The following is a 14183-nucleotide window of genomic DNA, read 5'->3' on the forward strand; positions in this document are numbered from 1 at the left end:
TATTATTTTAACCCCGCTGTGTGTTTTAAAGGTCAGTTTTAATTTCAGGATTTGTATTTATGTTTTCTTATGTAACTAAAATATCTTAATGACTTCCTAATCACCAAATTATGACAAATTCAGTCATAGAAGATTATAGGAAAAGTTCTCTATGAAATATGTTTATTGACATAGCTAGCGATTCTGCTGCTAGTTAGTAGCTTGGTGCTGTATTTTCGGTTTTCCTGTGAGAAGTTAGCAAGGGAACATTGCCTGCACAGTCACAACCGTGTTTAATATGAAATGGGGGGGTGGGGGGGAATCAACAATCTCAAAAATAAGGCCGCAAGAATGTCTTTTCTCTCTCACTGTTTTTCAGCAACCATTTTTCCATGTCATAGTAATGAGAAATCCAACATACAAATAGTGCGGACGGCAAACTTTTCCACTCAAAGATCCAGAATGCAATGCAGCTATATTAAACAGGTAATCTGATTCACTGTGGAGATTCGGCTCGGCGAGGTAGCGATCAACAAGGTGACGGGCACGATGGCGTTGATGGAGGTGTCGGCATGGACGCTGGCTCTCTGGAGGCTGATCTGTCTGAGCAGAATAAGGCGGGGAGTGAGCTGGATAGATTGAAAGACTAAAGTGCTGCTGCGTCAATCTGTTTAGTAGAGATGAAACAATGACTAATGGCATTGTGGGTAAACAGACGACAGTGAATATAGACCCACATAGTGATTAAAGAATTCAATTCTGAATTTCGTTACGAGATCCCGGCTATCACATGTTCATTATAAAGATTAACATGCAAAATGTTCAGGGAGGATTTAGATTTTTGAGATGGAGCTATTATAGTAAATAACGAGTTAATCGCCATTTCAGAACTTACTAATGCCAACATTACAGCTTAGCAAATTTCTAGTCTTATCCCATGACACCAAGCTGACTCAATAAAATCAATTCCAAACAGTTGTGCCAGATTAACAGACATCTAAAACGTGCTGCGTGAGAGCTGGTACAGCACGCGGGCCTGCGGCAGGGACACACCCACGTGACGCCACATTGCACAAGGGAGGCAGACACAATGTCGTGAAGCTGAACAGATCCGAGCGAGGAGATCCGATGCGATTAATTAGTCGTCCTCCTCTATCCTCCACAGGACACCAAATCCCCCCATGGCACAGGTGTGGAATTTCAGTCGCAACGCTCTAATCAAACTCGCCGACACTGGATCACTCCCTGCTTCTTAATCATGACTTGAGGCCAAGTCTGTAATCAAATATAAACTTACACACCTGGCTATGAGTCATACACAGCATCCTGAACACGTCCAAGCTCTAGTCATTAGCTGGTCATTAACTCATACATGTCCACTAGGTATGAGCGATATAGACTTAAAACCATATCACGACATTTCGTGGAATTTTTTTTACGGTAACGATATAAACGATACGCAAGTAGCGACATTCAACTTCCGGTCTTGAGAGCTGTGCAAACGCAAACACTGGTGCAAAAAAAGTACCACTTAATCCTGACCATCATCAAACACTATACTATACTCTAACAATTAAATAGGCTGAAAAATAGAAGATGAATTTTATTCACAAATTTACATTCCAGTGAAAATGCAAAACACCAATACTCACAAGATTCATAATACAGTTTTGGGTGTTTCATTTTTCATTTTACGAACGCTTCAAGTGCAGTTCATTATTTGTCATGCGATACATGCAAATAGACGACTGCTTGAAGCCGTGGGCTGTGTCCGAAACCACATTCTTACCTAATATATAGAATACGTGTATATCTCCTACTGTATAGAAGGTAAGTACGCTTCATAAATCAGTTGAACTGTACTGAATGGAATAAAAATACATATGTTTAAATAGTGCAAACTTAAGTCTTAAACCATGAATCAAGTACAAGTTTGAAACGTAAACACCGATTCTGACTACATACAATGGGCTGGAACTCATCACTATCACAGGATGACAAATTCTTATCATGAGGAGGAATTGTACCTGTATATATCATGCAGAATGTTTACCGAACAGATCCTTCAACGTTACACGCCCTGCTGTTGTTTTTGTCCTGTTTTTTTTTCCACTCTGGGTGTGTCTGTTTACTTACAGTCCCCTATTGTTATGTAGATGATTAGAGATCGGAAGTGTTCAGGATCCCGTGCATGACTCATGCCCAGGTGTGTACGCTCGTATTTACACTAACCATCCACTCATCTTCTTCTGCATCTTTCTGCTTCTTAAACTACACCTATTAATATTTTGAAACGGGCCTACTTTTGTTTTAGAGGTCTCATATAAAATGATTTACATGCATTCAAGATCAAAAAACAGTTTAATATGCTCATAATTTAAACTGCAGCATCGCTGCATCAACCCCGTGTCACAAACGACTCGTTCAATGATCCGTTCTAAAGGATTCATTTCAGAGAGCATACTCTGCTCATTGCTCAGATGCGCCAGTCTGTTGTGATTGGTCTACCGCTGCCAGCAAGCAGCCAATGAAGACCAGAGGCGGGGTTTTTGTTACAAACCTACGTGTGTCTGGAATTACTAACGACTCGTTTCAGCTGTTCAGAATCGGTTCCTTCTTTTGTGAGTCAAACACTCCGTTTGTCGTGCGCTTTGATTTTCGAAACACACTTTTTACATTCACAAACAGCTCTATAACACACTACATGAACGGTAATATTGGAAAAACCATAATAGGTGCACTTTAAGTGTGGTCCTGGGACCCCAGGGGTCCATGCTGTTTTTTTTTTTTTTTTTTTTTTTTTTTTTTTTTGTTACATTACAGCAGTTAAAGTCACAACCCACGATTACAAAAGATATTCAATCTAAGCAGGACTATAAATAAAGGTTCGCTTGGGTGACATGTGTTGTCAGTGGAGGGAGGGAAAAGTTCAGGAGAAACAAAGCTCTAATAAAAATCCAATAAATAAGAAGAATATTGCTGCACATATTAATAATGAGTCTAATATTTGAAATGTTGGGTTATGTTCATTAAAACAAATATCTGTTCTGACGGGGATTTATCTTAATTAAAGGGTTTCCTAAAGGGCTTCAGAACCACTGATCTACATTACAGTAAGCTTGATGATTACTCAGACACATCCAGAGGGGAAAACAGGACAAACACAGATACAATACAGCCACAGAAACCTATGTATGTATGCATGCATGTATGTATATACACGAGATAACATATATGAGTGAGCCAGAGCAGAGTTTCTAAATTCCTCTTATTAAAACACAGCCCGGTGCTGAAGTGTTCACTGAGCTGTAGTGAGTAACCTGTAAATATAAACAGTATCACAGCATATGGACAGTGCATTTCCATTTCTGTAAAGTAAACCTCTTTGTGTTTGGACACCCGTCCAGTCAAGTCACGGTTAGCTGGAAAAGTAAGGAAGGCCAACACGCCTTGTGTTTATCAATACTCATCCCGGTAGCTGTGCTATGAGCTAAACGCTAACTCCTCATCGGAATAAGCAGCGAGCTACTGTAAACTAGCGCTAAGGATGAAATTGAGACACAGCCAACAACAGGCACGACTGCAGCCTTACCCTGTTCTTTAGAGCTGTAGCCGAAGTGCCTGCCTGGATATGAGGTTTAATGGTCCATCGTTGTCCACAGCATGAGCATTTCGTGTGCTGTGGAATGAGCAGCCAGTGTTTTTCTCTACTGCTGAAGTTTTGGTGGAAATAAGATGGCCGCTGCTAGACTGCTCGTCTGAACTCAGTGACGCAATCAGAAGTCTGACAACTCTCTTGTGGCTCTGTCCGAATCCGCGTACTAGCGCACTACGGAGTGTGCAGGAATTATGCGCCACCTACTGTATCTATGCCGTTCAATGCGAACGTATAATTTTCACTCTTTAGTGCTGTAGCATGCGATTTTGGATGCAACTTCAACTGCGACTAACTGTTTATTTTCACCTTTGCGCCGGCAGGGGGCGCCAAACGTCGCTGTAGGTTTTATAAACAAGCAAGCAGGAGCTTGGACTTCTCACATAAGACAAGCACAGTACATATGATGTAAAGGAGTAGCTTAAGACAATAAGATGCTTTTCTTTGTAGACATGTCGTGTTTATGTTAAATGCGAATAGTAAAATAAGTAAACATGCCATGGTGTAAACTATCCAACTCCATCATCTGCCTTGAAGTTTGTTATGTAAAAAAAAAAAAATCACTGCCTCAGTTAAGTTTATTTATCACTTGCACAGGATGGTGAAATGCTTATAGTGAGTTTCACGTGAAGTGCTAACATGTATCAGACAGACAGACAGACAGACATAAAAAAAAACTCACACAGCATGCCTGTAGCCAATTTAATCATATACCTTCCAGATACAGACAGTTGAAAATTCATACACTCTACATTGTTTTACATTAAAAAAATAAATCTCACTTAAATATACTGTACATGAGACATTTTATATAATATGAATGCATTACATTTTAGATCTACAATTCTGCCAGACTTGTTCACACTACAAACTAATACTTTGTTTGTTTGGTCTTTTGAACTGAAGCCACATTCATGGTATTGTGTAGGAATTCATGGAGCTGCCTGGCATTACTAGTACTGCCCAGAATCTCACCCAGCTTTTCCAGGCTCAGAGTGAGCAGCTCAGCCAGGCTGGCAGCATGTTTAATGAGTCCCCTTACGTTTTTAACATTCACTCCGGGCATACGGAGCAGGAAGTCATAAGGCCCGGGGTTGTACAGGTCTACCGATTCTTCCACCACATCTGATTCTGCTGTAACGGCCTGGGCAGTGATGGCATCAGGCTCAGGCCGAGCATGCTTGAGTTCCTGAAAGAGCTGCGCGGTGGCATGGGGTGATGGGCACCAGAGCAGCCTCAGCCGGGGGAAATGGAGAGTCAGGAGGGTCAGTTTGGAAGTGATGTCGTTGGCGGAGATCTCCTGACGTAGCTCGCTACGGGCCACGAGTGAGAACGGCTTGGCCGGGTCGAATTCGATGAGCAGCACGGGCCGGCGGTAGAAGCGGCTCATGGACACGCACTGAGCGTACAAACGGCCGCTCTGCAGCGAGCCGATCAGGTCACTCACGCTCTTGCGCTCCACGCAGATTTCAGGAGTCAGGATGTAGTCTCCCACCTCCAGGGTGACCGGCTCGATGTCGAGCCCACGCCGGTGCAGGAGGGAAGGAAGCTCGCTGCGGAACTCCCGCATGTCTACGATGACTCGGCACGGCTCTTTGACAATTTCCTGTCCACCTGAGAAAAACAAGTATGAAAAATGCATGTTACAATAACCGGACAACTGAATGCAAGTGTTTCTAAACATCAGGGTTATTGGTTTAGAGTACATTAAATGAAGGATTGGATCAAACCGCAGCAATTATGCAAGCGTTGAAATTTGAATTCCAGCCGGATGTCACAGCTAATAACTTCAGCCGAAGCCCAGGATTAAAAGTGATATCAGGAATTTGGGTGGAATGAAAACTTGCAGCCACACTGGCCCTTTATGGATAATATTACAACTCCCAGTTTGAAGACGACGACTCTGAGCCTTCAATAGTTTTAAAACACTAGTATTTTAGTATAGTGTTTTAGTACTGATTGGCTCTGATTCTTGCCTGATATGTATTTAACAGCATTAAAAAAAAATCTTGTATTATTTCAAGGAAAACATTGTATTTGGAAATAGTGCTTTAAGATGTCATGAAGGAAAGATGATACTGACAGGTTTTGGAAGGCTTGTTGTGGACTTGGGAAGAGCTAAGCAGTCCAGTACTGAATCATCTTTTATAAAAACAATTTAAACTAGGGTTGGAACTGAACATGAAAAATTCAGAGTATGATAAGACTAGACCTCAACACTGCAGTTTAAATCAAATTCTGTATTAAATCTCTTTGTTAGGCAGCCTGCTAGGATATTATCCATCCATCCTCTACCGATTACTCCTTCATCAAGGTCACGGGGAACCTGGAGCCAATCCCAGGGAGCATCGGGCACAAGGCGGGGTACACCCTGGACAGGGTGCCAGTCCATCGCAGGGCACAATCACATACACACTCACACACCCATTCATACACTATGGACATGCCAATCAGCCTACCATGCATGTCTTTGGACTGGGGGAGGAAACTGGAGTACCCGGAGGAAACCCCCGCAGCACGGGGAGAACATGCAAACTCCGCACACACGGCCCCGGCGGGAATCGAACCCCCGACCCTGGAGGTGTGAGGTGAACGTGCTAACCACTAAGCCAAATGTATTAAGATCATTTACCTTTTATTAATTTATGAACATGATGCAAAGTTTCAGTGTTTACTGCAGTGGCAATAAAAGTACTGACATTGGCCTGGTATTGTATGTTCTTCAAATGATAAGCAAATCTAAAATGTAGCATATTTAATGGTATATGACATTTATCGTCCCCATTTTCATACCTACTTCAAGTTTCATACCCATGATATTACTATCTCACATTAGAAAGGCAAACGACAGCATATGCGGTCAGATTCAATTGAACTTGAATATGATGAATTGCCTGCTTTGCGAGTGTCTGCAGCAGCGTGAGCAGGTTCCTGACTACGATCCAGGTCCAGGTTTGTGTCTCCTCGGCCTTCTCTCTCTTCTGGAACAACCATGCTGGCCTTTTCTCTGTATTCAACACACAATACAGAAAATAACTTTCAAAACATTACATTGTCATTATATCAAACTAAACAGCAACGATTTAGTCAGATTAATCTGAAAACTGAAATTGAAAATGGGAAGGAATGAACCTGATCAGATGTTCAAATGCTTGTTTCTCTTTACGTAGAGCAGTGAGATACCTCTGTTCCTCTGTGGAACCACCATAAATAAGGAAATACACCCTATAACAGGCAACAACAACAACAAATCAGACATCTTAACAAATTAGACCAAGAATGATCACAGAGAATATGGAAACCATATGGTACCTGAGAGGTTTGCCTGGCCTGCTGGCTTTGTAAACCTCCAGCTGGCGCACAAAGCTGAGTTCCGCATCATACAGCACCACAAACATGGGCTCGACCTCTTTTAACACTCGCGCTAGACTGTACGGATCCGAGCATCCTTTCAGCGGATGAATGACCGTCATGGGTTCTTGGAGAACACCATAGTAGGAATCTGAAGTAAGATTTAGAAGAACATCTTCATCCTTTACCTCCTGCATTTCATCCTGTTCCCTCTCATCTCCACTGCTGCCCAGCTGGTCCACCTCAGCTTCTTTCTGCTGCCCCACCATTTGTGTGAGCGTCAGTGAAGCTCGCTGTTTCTTTGCGCCGAGTTTGGTATTTCTGGCCAAATTCTTGTCCTTCTTATCCTTGGGTCCTTTTCTTACGTCTCTTCTGGGCCGACTGTTACCTTGTTTTGTTTTCTCAGGCACCGCTACACACTCATCTTTACCGACAGTCCGTGAATAAAGGCGCATGAGTAAAGAATCACCACCTTTCTGGATGTACTCCTTCAGCTGAGCACACGTCCTGTCGTCACTGGCGCAGATCAACACCCGGCCTGGGTCACACAGATACGGACACGTTCAAGTCTCAGAGTCACTGCAATTGTGAGTGTGAAATGCTGCAAGTGTCATAACATCACCTGGTTCGTGCTCGGAGCTGCTCAATTCCTTTTCAATCTCCTGCAGCACCTCAGTCAGAGCTTCCCACTTCGGATTCTTTTCAAGCACAAGCTCTCTTTTTAAAGGCACTATCCGCACACACACACACACAATATGTATATGACATTTTGTACATGTGATTTAATTATTTTAACTAAATAGTACACTATATGTATGGCGTTCTCATTAAACCCCTTGGATGTCACTTTGGCTAAATTCTGGCAAACAACCAAAAATGCTAGGGGAAAAAAAAAACAACAAAAAAAAAACCACGTAAAATATTTTTTGCCTATAACATACTTTGACACTTCAATTGTAGGAAACATTAAATATATTTCAGCACAACAATGTGGGACTGTTTTTATTTATTTATTTTTTAACCTTGCCTTGGTCTATATTGTGCATGTTACAACAATGTAGCAGTGGTAAACACGGTCACTCTGCCTGAAGATATTTAACGGCTCGATATAAGGCTGGGTGACACAGCAATATCGTATCGATATCGTAACAAATGATTTTGCGATCCACTTTTCTGAGATATCATTTGTATGTTGATGTCTTAATCTTCTTGGTCTTTATTAAAGAAACGTATCTTCAAATGTAGTTTAACGTATTTTTGTTTATTTTAATACCGTTGGTTAGCTAAATTATATATCGCGTTATGCATCGTGCAGCCTAGAAATGTCTTCAAGTATTGCAATATGATATTTTTGTCATACAGCCCAGCCCTAGCTTGATAACTAAGTGGGAATTTTCCACACCATAAACATCATGCTTTGATCAAGCTGTTGGATAATTACACACCGTAGTGATCTAGACACGAGCCTAAATCAACTCACTTTGGAATGAGATACTCGCTGTCAAAAATTGGTATGAAATACGCCAGAAAAGCCTGTAGTTGTCAGAAATACACAGCAGAAAAGGTCAAAATTTCACCACGTGATGGTTTTCCCCAGGCTGCCGCACATATGTGCAGAAATGTATGTACCAGAGACACTTGGTTTTTCTTCCACGTCACCAACTTTAAGCTTCTTTTTTGACTCAGGAACGCGATACACACGGCTACGAGCGTTCACAAACATGGAAGTGCTGGAGTCCAAGAACAGCCATCCTGGTGAGATGGAGAAGACAACACTTTGCACTCCTTTTCTTCCGTTATTGACTGAATGGTCTTCTGCATCACAGCTGCACAGTTAATCTTACCTGAATTGCTGCCAAAGTTTTTCTGGCTGGAACGCAGGGACTCGAGCAGATTGAGGAAAGTGACGCAGTCGTACTGCGTGAGGTAGAGCAACAGAGTTCGTAAGATCTTCAGGTCCTGCACTAGAGATTTGGTCTTAGCGCCCAGCTGATGCCACAAGGGATCGAGGTAATGGCGAATGGTCTACAAAAGCAGATATCACACCATACACAGAGTGTTTCATTAATGTGTGGACAACAGACCATCTCAAGGCATCCCACATGCACACACAACTTAAAGGCGCCAATCCACTCAAAAGAAGATTTTATATATTTCTTTAATTATATCTTTTTAATCAATTGACACATATGTTTATCTTTATTTAATCTCACTGGATTGTTTCATACGTCAATGATTACTGTGTTTTAAAAGAGATGCTTATTTCAACGTATATATGCGATATACTAATCTGACTGGATCTTCTCATCATCATCATCATCATCATTTCCTAGTTTAATAGATTATCCCAGTTTCTTATCATTCTTTTTTTTCTTAACCTGTTAGTAAATAAAAAGGCATAACAATTAGACTAGTCTCAGCTGAGTTGTCCCTTAGTTTATACAATAGCAAAAAATCTTTAGAAAGATTATATTATACTGAAACATTAAGAAATCGCTACACTACTCTTAGGGCGGAGAAAAAAAAGAATGCATAATACATTATACAGTAGCTTACAATTAGATAATTAAATAATGGATTAAATGTTGTGTGTCAGTTGGACCAAACCGACATCAATTAATTCTTACCAAGTTAGTAAGAACATAGTCATTAGCGTTAATGTATATAAAGAGTTCTCTCACTTTTTCAAAGGCACTGCCCAGTGTATTCTCCAGCGAGAGGTCCTCTGCCTCCAGAGTTGGGTTGTAACGCTTAAGCTCCTTCAAACAGGCATTCATGATGTCCAGGATGGAGCTCTGGATGGCCCTCATCACTGGAGTCAAATGCACATGCAGCTCTACCACATCAGGCTTGTGCCTGTCCAGCACACTGTTCACGGAGGCTTGGAACCTGCAATTATCCAAGAAAAACAAATATATATCAGACGGTATGGAGCTTAAGACATAACCCAACCATGTCTAAAGTAGTTGTTATTTATGTGCTTATACCTAGGCCAGAGAAAGAGCTTCTTCACAAAGAGATTCCTCATAACTCGCTCGACTTGACAGAAGCCAGTAGAAAAAGAAGTTGCCTTGTCTGTGAAAGCTTTGATGAAGCCGGTCTTGTTCTTTTGTCGGTACAGTCTCAAGATAAAAGCCTCTTGACATGACTCAATGATCTTATGAGCACGGTAGACGAGGATTCCTGCAGGCAACAGTTCAAACAGTTTCAGCTTTCAATTCAATTCATGTGTGTTACAGATTTAATTTTTTTACTTTTTCTTATTATTATTTGTTAACAGACACTACAATAACAAATAGATAACATTACATACATAACATTAAAACGAAACATCAATGATAATAATAATATTGTTATTATTATTAACAACAGCAACAGCACTACAGTTGTGCACGAATTCATGAATGTTTATTCTGCAATACCTTCCATGTTTATTGTTTATTAGCTACACCGATTTCGGGCTTAACTTATAAATACATTTGACTGAATAATTCATGACAGACGTTTACCGGAATAGTTTTGGTATACCAGAAGTGATTTGCATAAATGTTTTGTGACTGCTACCAACCTGTAAACTGGTTTTCCATTATTTTAGAACAGGAAAATGAGTCAACTTTATTTCCTGTTGTAATCAAACATATACACCAGAAACAGTAGAAAAATCCAGTCAGCATGGCCAATTCAGCTTAGATTTGACCCCTTTAGAAACTTTCTTTCAAAAAGGAGGCTAGTGACAAATCTAGTGATGTTTTGAACAAACATTCATGACAGTTCTGCACTCAGTGTGATCTGCAGGATCACAACTCCTGGTTATGTGAGATGAGAGAGCAGGTTCAGTCAACTCAGCAGCAGTGTTTAAAGCCCAAGTGAGTTGCGTTTGTGAGAGCCTATGTTCACAATGACCGACCACTGATCACCATTGTTCCCCAGCGACCAATCACTGATCACCATCGTTCCCCAACGACCAATCACTGAGCACCATCGTTCCGGAACGACCGACCACTGATCACCATCATTCCCCAGCGACCAATCACTGATCACCATCGTTCCTAACGACCAATCGCTCATCAACATTGTTCCTAACGACCAATCACTGATTACCATGTTTCCCAACAACCAATCACCACTCTTTTTCCCACTCATGCACTTCTTTGTTCTTCATTTTTAAACTCTGGTCTTGGCTTTTTTTATTTTATTTATTTATTTATAGGTAATTCCTTCCAAAACCATTTCCTTCATGTCTATTTCCCAACTACTTGCTGCCACTGCTGTTTTGTCTGTGTTCTTGTTAGAAATCATAGTATTTTATAAATATCTAAATAGTTTGTTTGACACTATTTTGTAAATACAAAAACAGTTTGTGGTGCCATGACCAAACACGACCCCTTTTTGTAATCTATGCTTTTCATCCTTATAAAAAACAAAACTCTATTCTACTCTGTTCCAAGTGTCTTCAACAAATCTTCCTTCTTCATGCAGCGCTTTTTGATTCGCAAATGATCTTGACGAGTCTGTGAATATGTAAATTATTACTATGATGTCATTTGGCCACTTTTGGAGCATAAAAGCTGGAGTATTCCTTTAAACGGCAAAAATATTCCCACCCCTTTAGCTCATCAGACGAGTGGTGAATCTTCACCCAGAAACCCAAAAACCGAAATCTAATCACTTGCACTTACTTCTAGGAGGCGTGTGGTGCGATCATCCCTACATAATAAAGCATTTATAAACATGGTGGTGGTAGCAGTTCAGTGGTTAACACATTAGATTTCTGACCAGAAGCCCGTGAGTTCAAATCCCACCGCCACCACTGCTGGGCCGCTGAGCAAGGCCCTCAACCCTCAACTGCTCAGCTGTATAAATGAAATAAATGTGAGTTGGTCTTCCAGATGCCATAAATGTGAAGTAAACATTACCTGAGATGAGGTGAGCAGGAATTCTGTCGGTGAGAAAATCCACCACCAGGATGCGGCTGGTCACAAACAGCACTCCCCCTTGTGTGTAAACATGGTAGCGTTCACTGCTCGGTACATCACTGTTTATGGTCCGGGGAAGATGGCTCACTCCTTCAGCTCTCAGCTGCTCTGTAAAGAACTCCTGGAACATTTCACACCACATTTTATTTTTGAACTACTGTTGGTAAATAATAATAATAATAATAATAATAATAAAAAATAAATAAATAAATAAATAAAAACTAGACTAAACTCTTCCCCCAGATCTGCTGAACTGTTACCTGTTCAGGAGTCGTTGTGTTCAGCAGCAGCACCAGACTGCCTTCCTCTGAATAAACCTTCATAAAGTGTAACAAAATGCGGTCAATACCAAGTCCTTCTGCCGCGATCAGTAAACCATCCGTGCTGAAAAGGCTCAGAAACATTTCCGTCTCGTACTCAAGCAGCGGTCCCGCCATTCTCCCTTTCAAACCTTTACTTCTCCAGCAAAGTCTGAAAACACGGCGTTAGTAACTTACGCAAAGCTGCTCGATCCGAAATGACTCCCTGATCTCTAGACAAGTGCACTACACAGGGCGTGAAATAATGGTTTGTACACGCTAGATAGTGAACTTTATACATCAGTACATCAGTCCGCCATTCGGGATTCAGCCACTGTGTTTATATAGATAACAAGTGAAATAGCGTCTAAAACACTTAGCTAACATGCTAAAAACACACACATACACAACCTTGTGTATTTACTTTATCAAAGTTACCAATAATAAGGTGTAAATTATAAACCCAACATTGTATTCCAGTGACAGATATGTAGCTGTTAAAATGTGTACATCCGGAGTCACTTGACAGCTCAAACTGAGAAAAGACTGAATCCACGCTGTCTCTGCGCCCTCTAGTGCACTGGAAGCTACATGACCACTATATCATATTAATCGTTAATTCATTATTATTGCTGGGCAATGAAAAAAATTAAATAAATAAATAAATTTTTATAAAAAAGAATATCCCTGAATAACAGGACATGTTTGCCAACATTAAGGAAAATCAGAGATCTGAATAACATTGGGAAAACTGTAACATGCCAGTGAATGGCTTTGATTAGTAAACAGTCCGATCTGTACATTTTCACACAGTGATCATCAGGACATTTTCTGGAAATTTGCTTTCCTCCCGGATTCAGTCCAGCCCTAATCCAGAAATCTGATTCGGCTAATCAAGTAGAGCAGGTGTGGTGGATTAGGTTTGGAACTGAATCCTTTAAGATGGCAGATCTCCAAAAACAGGGTTGATGATAAATAACTGCTGTAGTTTCCTTAATTACAGGTTACAGATAGGTAATGAGATCAAACAGATCGTTTGAAGGGTACTACATGTCTACTACTTAACCAAAACTAAAGGAAGTGAAAGCCAGATGCCAAACTAGATAGATTGCATAATACATTATGTTTAACTCTGTGTGTTTTTGGAACCTGTCCATGAGACCCATTCTAATATACACTCTTCTTTTGAGGAAATAGGAAGAAGACATGCATGTGTAACTCTGAATAGTAAAATACTTGCGAATAGATGTGGTAAATGTTGATTTTGTCAGCCTGTTTTGACAGCAAATGAACATCGCAAGGTTTTGCCAACAAAACGAAATCCGTAGGAGAGCAAATGTGAATCAGCATCACACAATTCACCATGTGTTTTTGAACCCTCCATGTTTGTGTGCTCTCTGTCCATTTATGGTCTCCTGTCCTGCCTACACAGCAGGGATCTGCAGTTTATGGAGATTTCCTGTTGAAAATACAGCGCAAGAACAGAATTAACATTATGCTGTACCAAATCATGGACATTTAAGACATTAGAACATTGAAGTAACTGTGTGAATGTGTAAGTCAGTAGCTACAGTGCATGGATGATAGGTATGAGCTTAGTTATATAAGTTTGAGAGACACAAGCAAAGCACAGAAATTAGGGGGGAAAACAGTGAACATCCCTGTGGTGACTTTGTATCTAAAATATTTGTGAATGGTTGGTGAAACAACATCTATCCTTCCATCCATTTTCTGTACCACTTATCCTACACAGGGTCACGGGAAACCTGGAGCCTATCCCAGGGGTCTTGGGGCATGAGGCGATGGATATCTTAGATGGGGTGCCAACCCATCACAATCATTCACACACACACACACACACACACACACACACACACTACGGACAATTTGAAAATGCCAATCAGCATACCACGCATGTATGAC

At 40.9% G+C, this 14183-nt stretch overlaps 2 protein-coding genes across 3 annotated transcripts in view; both read right to left on the reverse strand.

The window, feature by feature from the left end:
* mrtfba (myocardin related transcription factor Ba) overlaps positions 1–3749 on the reverse strand; it is a 34527-nt gene extending 30778 nt beyond the window's left edge. For both annotated transcript variants that reach the window (XM_047159425.2, XM_017483532.3), the window contains exon 1: positions 3572–3749. The gene's annotated coding sequence lies outside the window, so the exon portion shown is untranslated. The remainder of the gene's footprint in view (positions 1–3571) is intronic.
* A 573-nt stretch (positions 3750–4322) lies between these two features.
* Positions 4323–12806, reverse strand: ercc4 (excision repair cross-complementation group 4). The gene is made up of 11 exons (XM_017483531.3): positions 12222–12806; positions 11902–12082; positions 9973–10168; positions 9667–9874; positions 8830–9010; positions 8615–8737; positions 7608–7715; positions 6947–7523; positions 6767–6859; positions 6529–6641; positions 4323–5248 (listed from the first exon to the last, which is right to left on the reverse strand). Exons 1-11 carry the CDS (start codon positions 12396–12398, stop codon positions 4506–4508), a joined length of 2700 nt encoding a protein of 899 aa, XP_017339020.1. The 5' UTR covers positions 12399–12806; the 3' UTR covers positions 4323–4505.
* Between the last annotated feature and the right edge of the window lie 1377 nt (positions 12807–14183).

This window comes from Ictalurus punctatus, chromosome 13, assembly GCF_001660625.3.
Source record: "Ictalurus punctatus breed USDA103 chromosome 13, Coco_2.0, whole genome shotgun sequence".
Taxonomy (NCBI): domain Eukaryota; kingdom Metazoa; phylum Chordata; class Actinopteri; order Siluriformes; family Ictaluridae; genus Ictalurus; species Ictalurus punctatus.

What these genes read in the sequence shown, in the direction of transcription:
- ercc4 (XM_017483531.3), bottom strand. Translation starts at nt 12,398, where the DNA reads ATGGCGGGACCGCTGCTTGAGTACGAGACGGAAATGTTTCTGAGCCTT. An exon ending in AGAAAAACCAAGTGTCTCTG is followed by an intron (nt 7,716 to 8,614) that starts GTACATACATTT and finishes GTGTGCGGATAG; the next exon opens with TGCCTTTAAAAAGAGAGCTT. An exon ending in TGCAGACACTCGCAAAGCAG is followed by an intron (nt 5,249 to 6,528) that starts GCAATTCATCAT and finishes TGTTTTTCTCAG; the next exon opens with GTGGACAGGAAATTGTCAAA.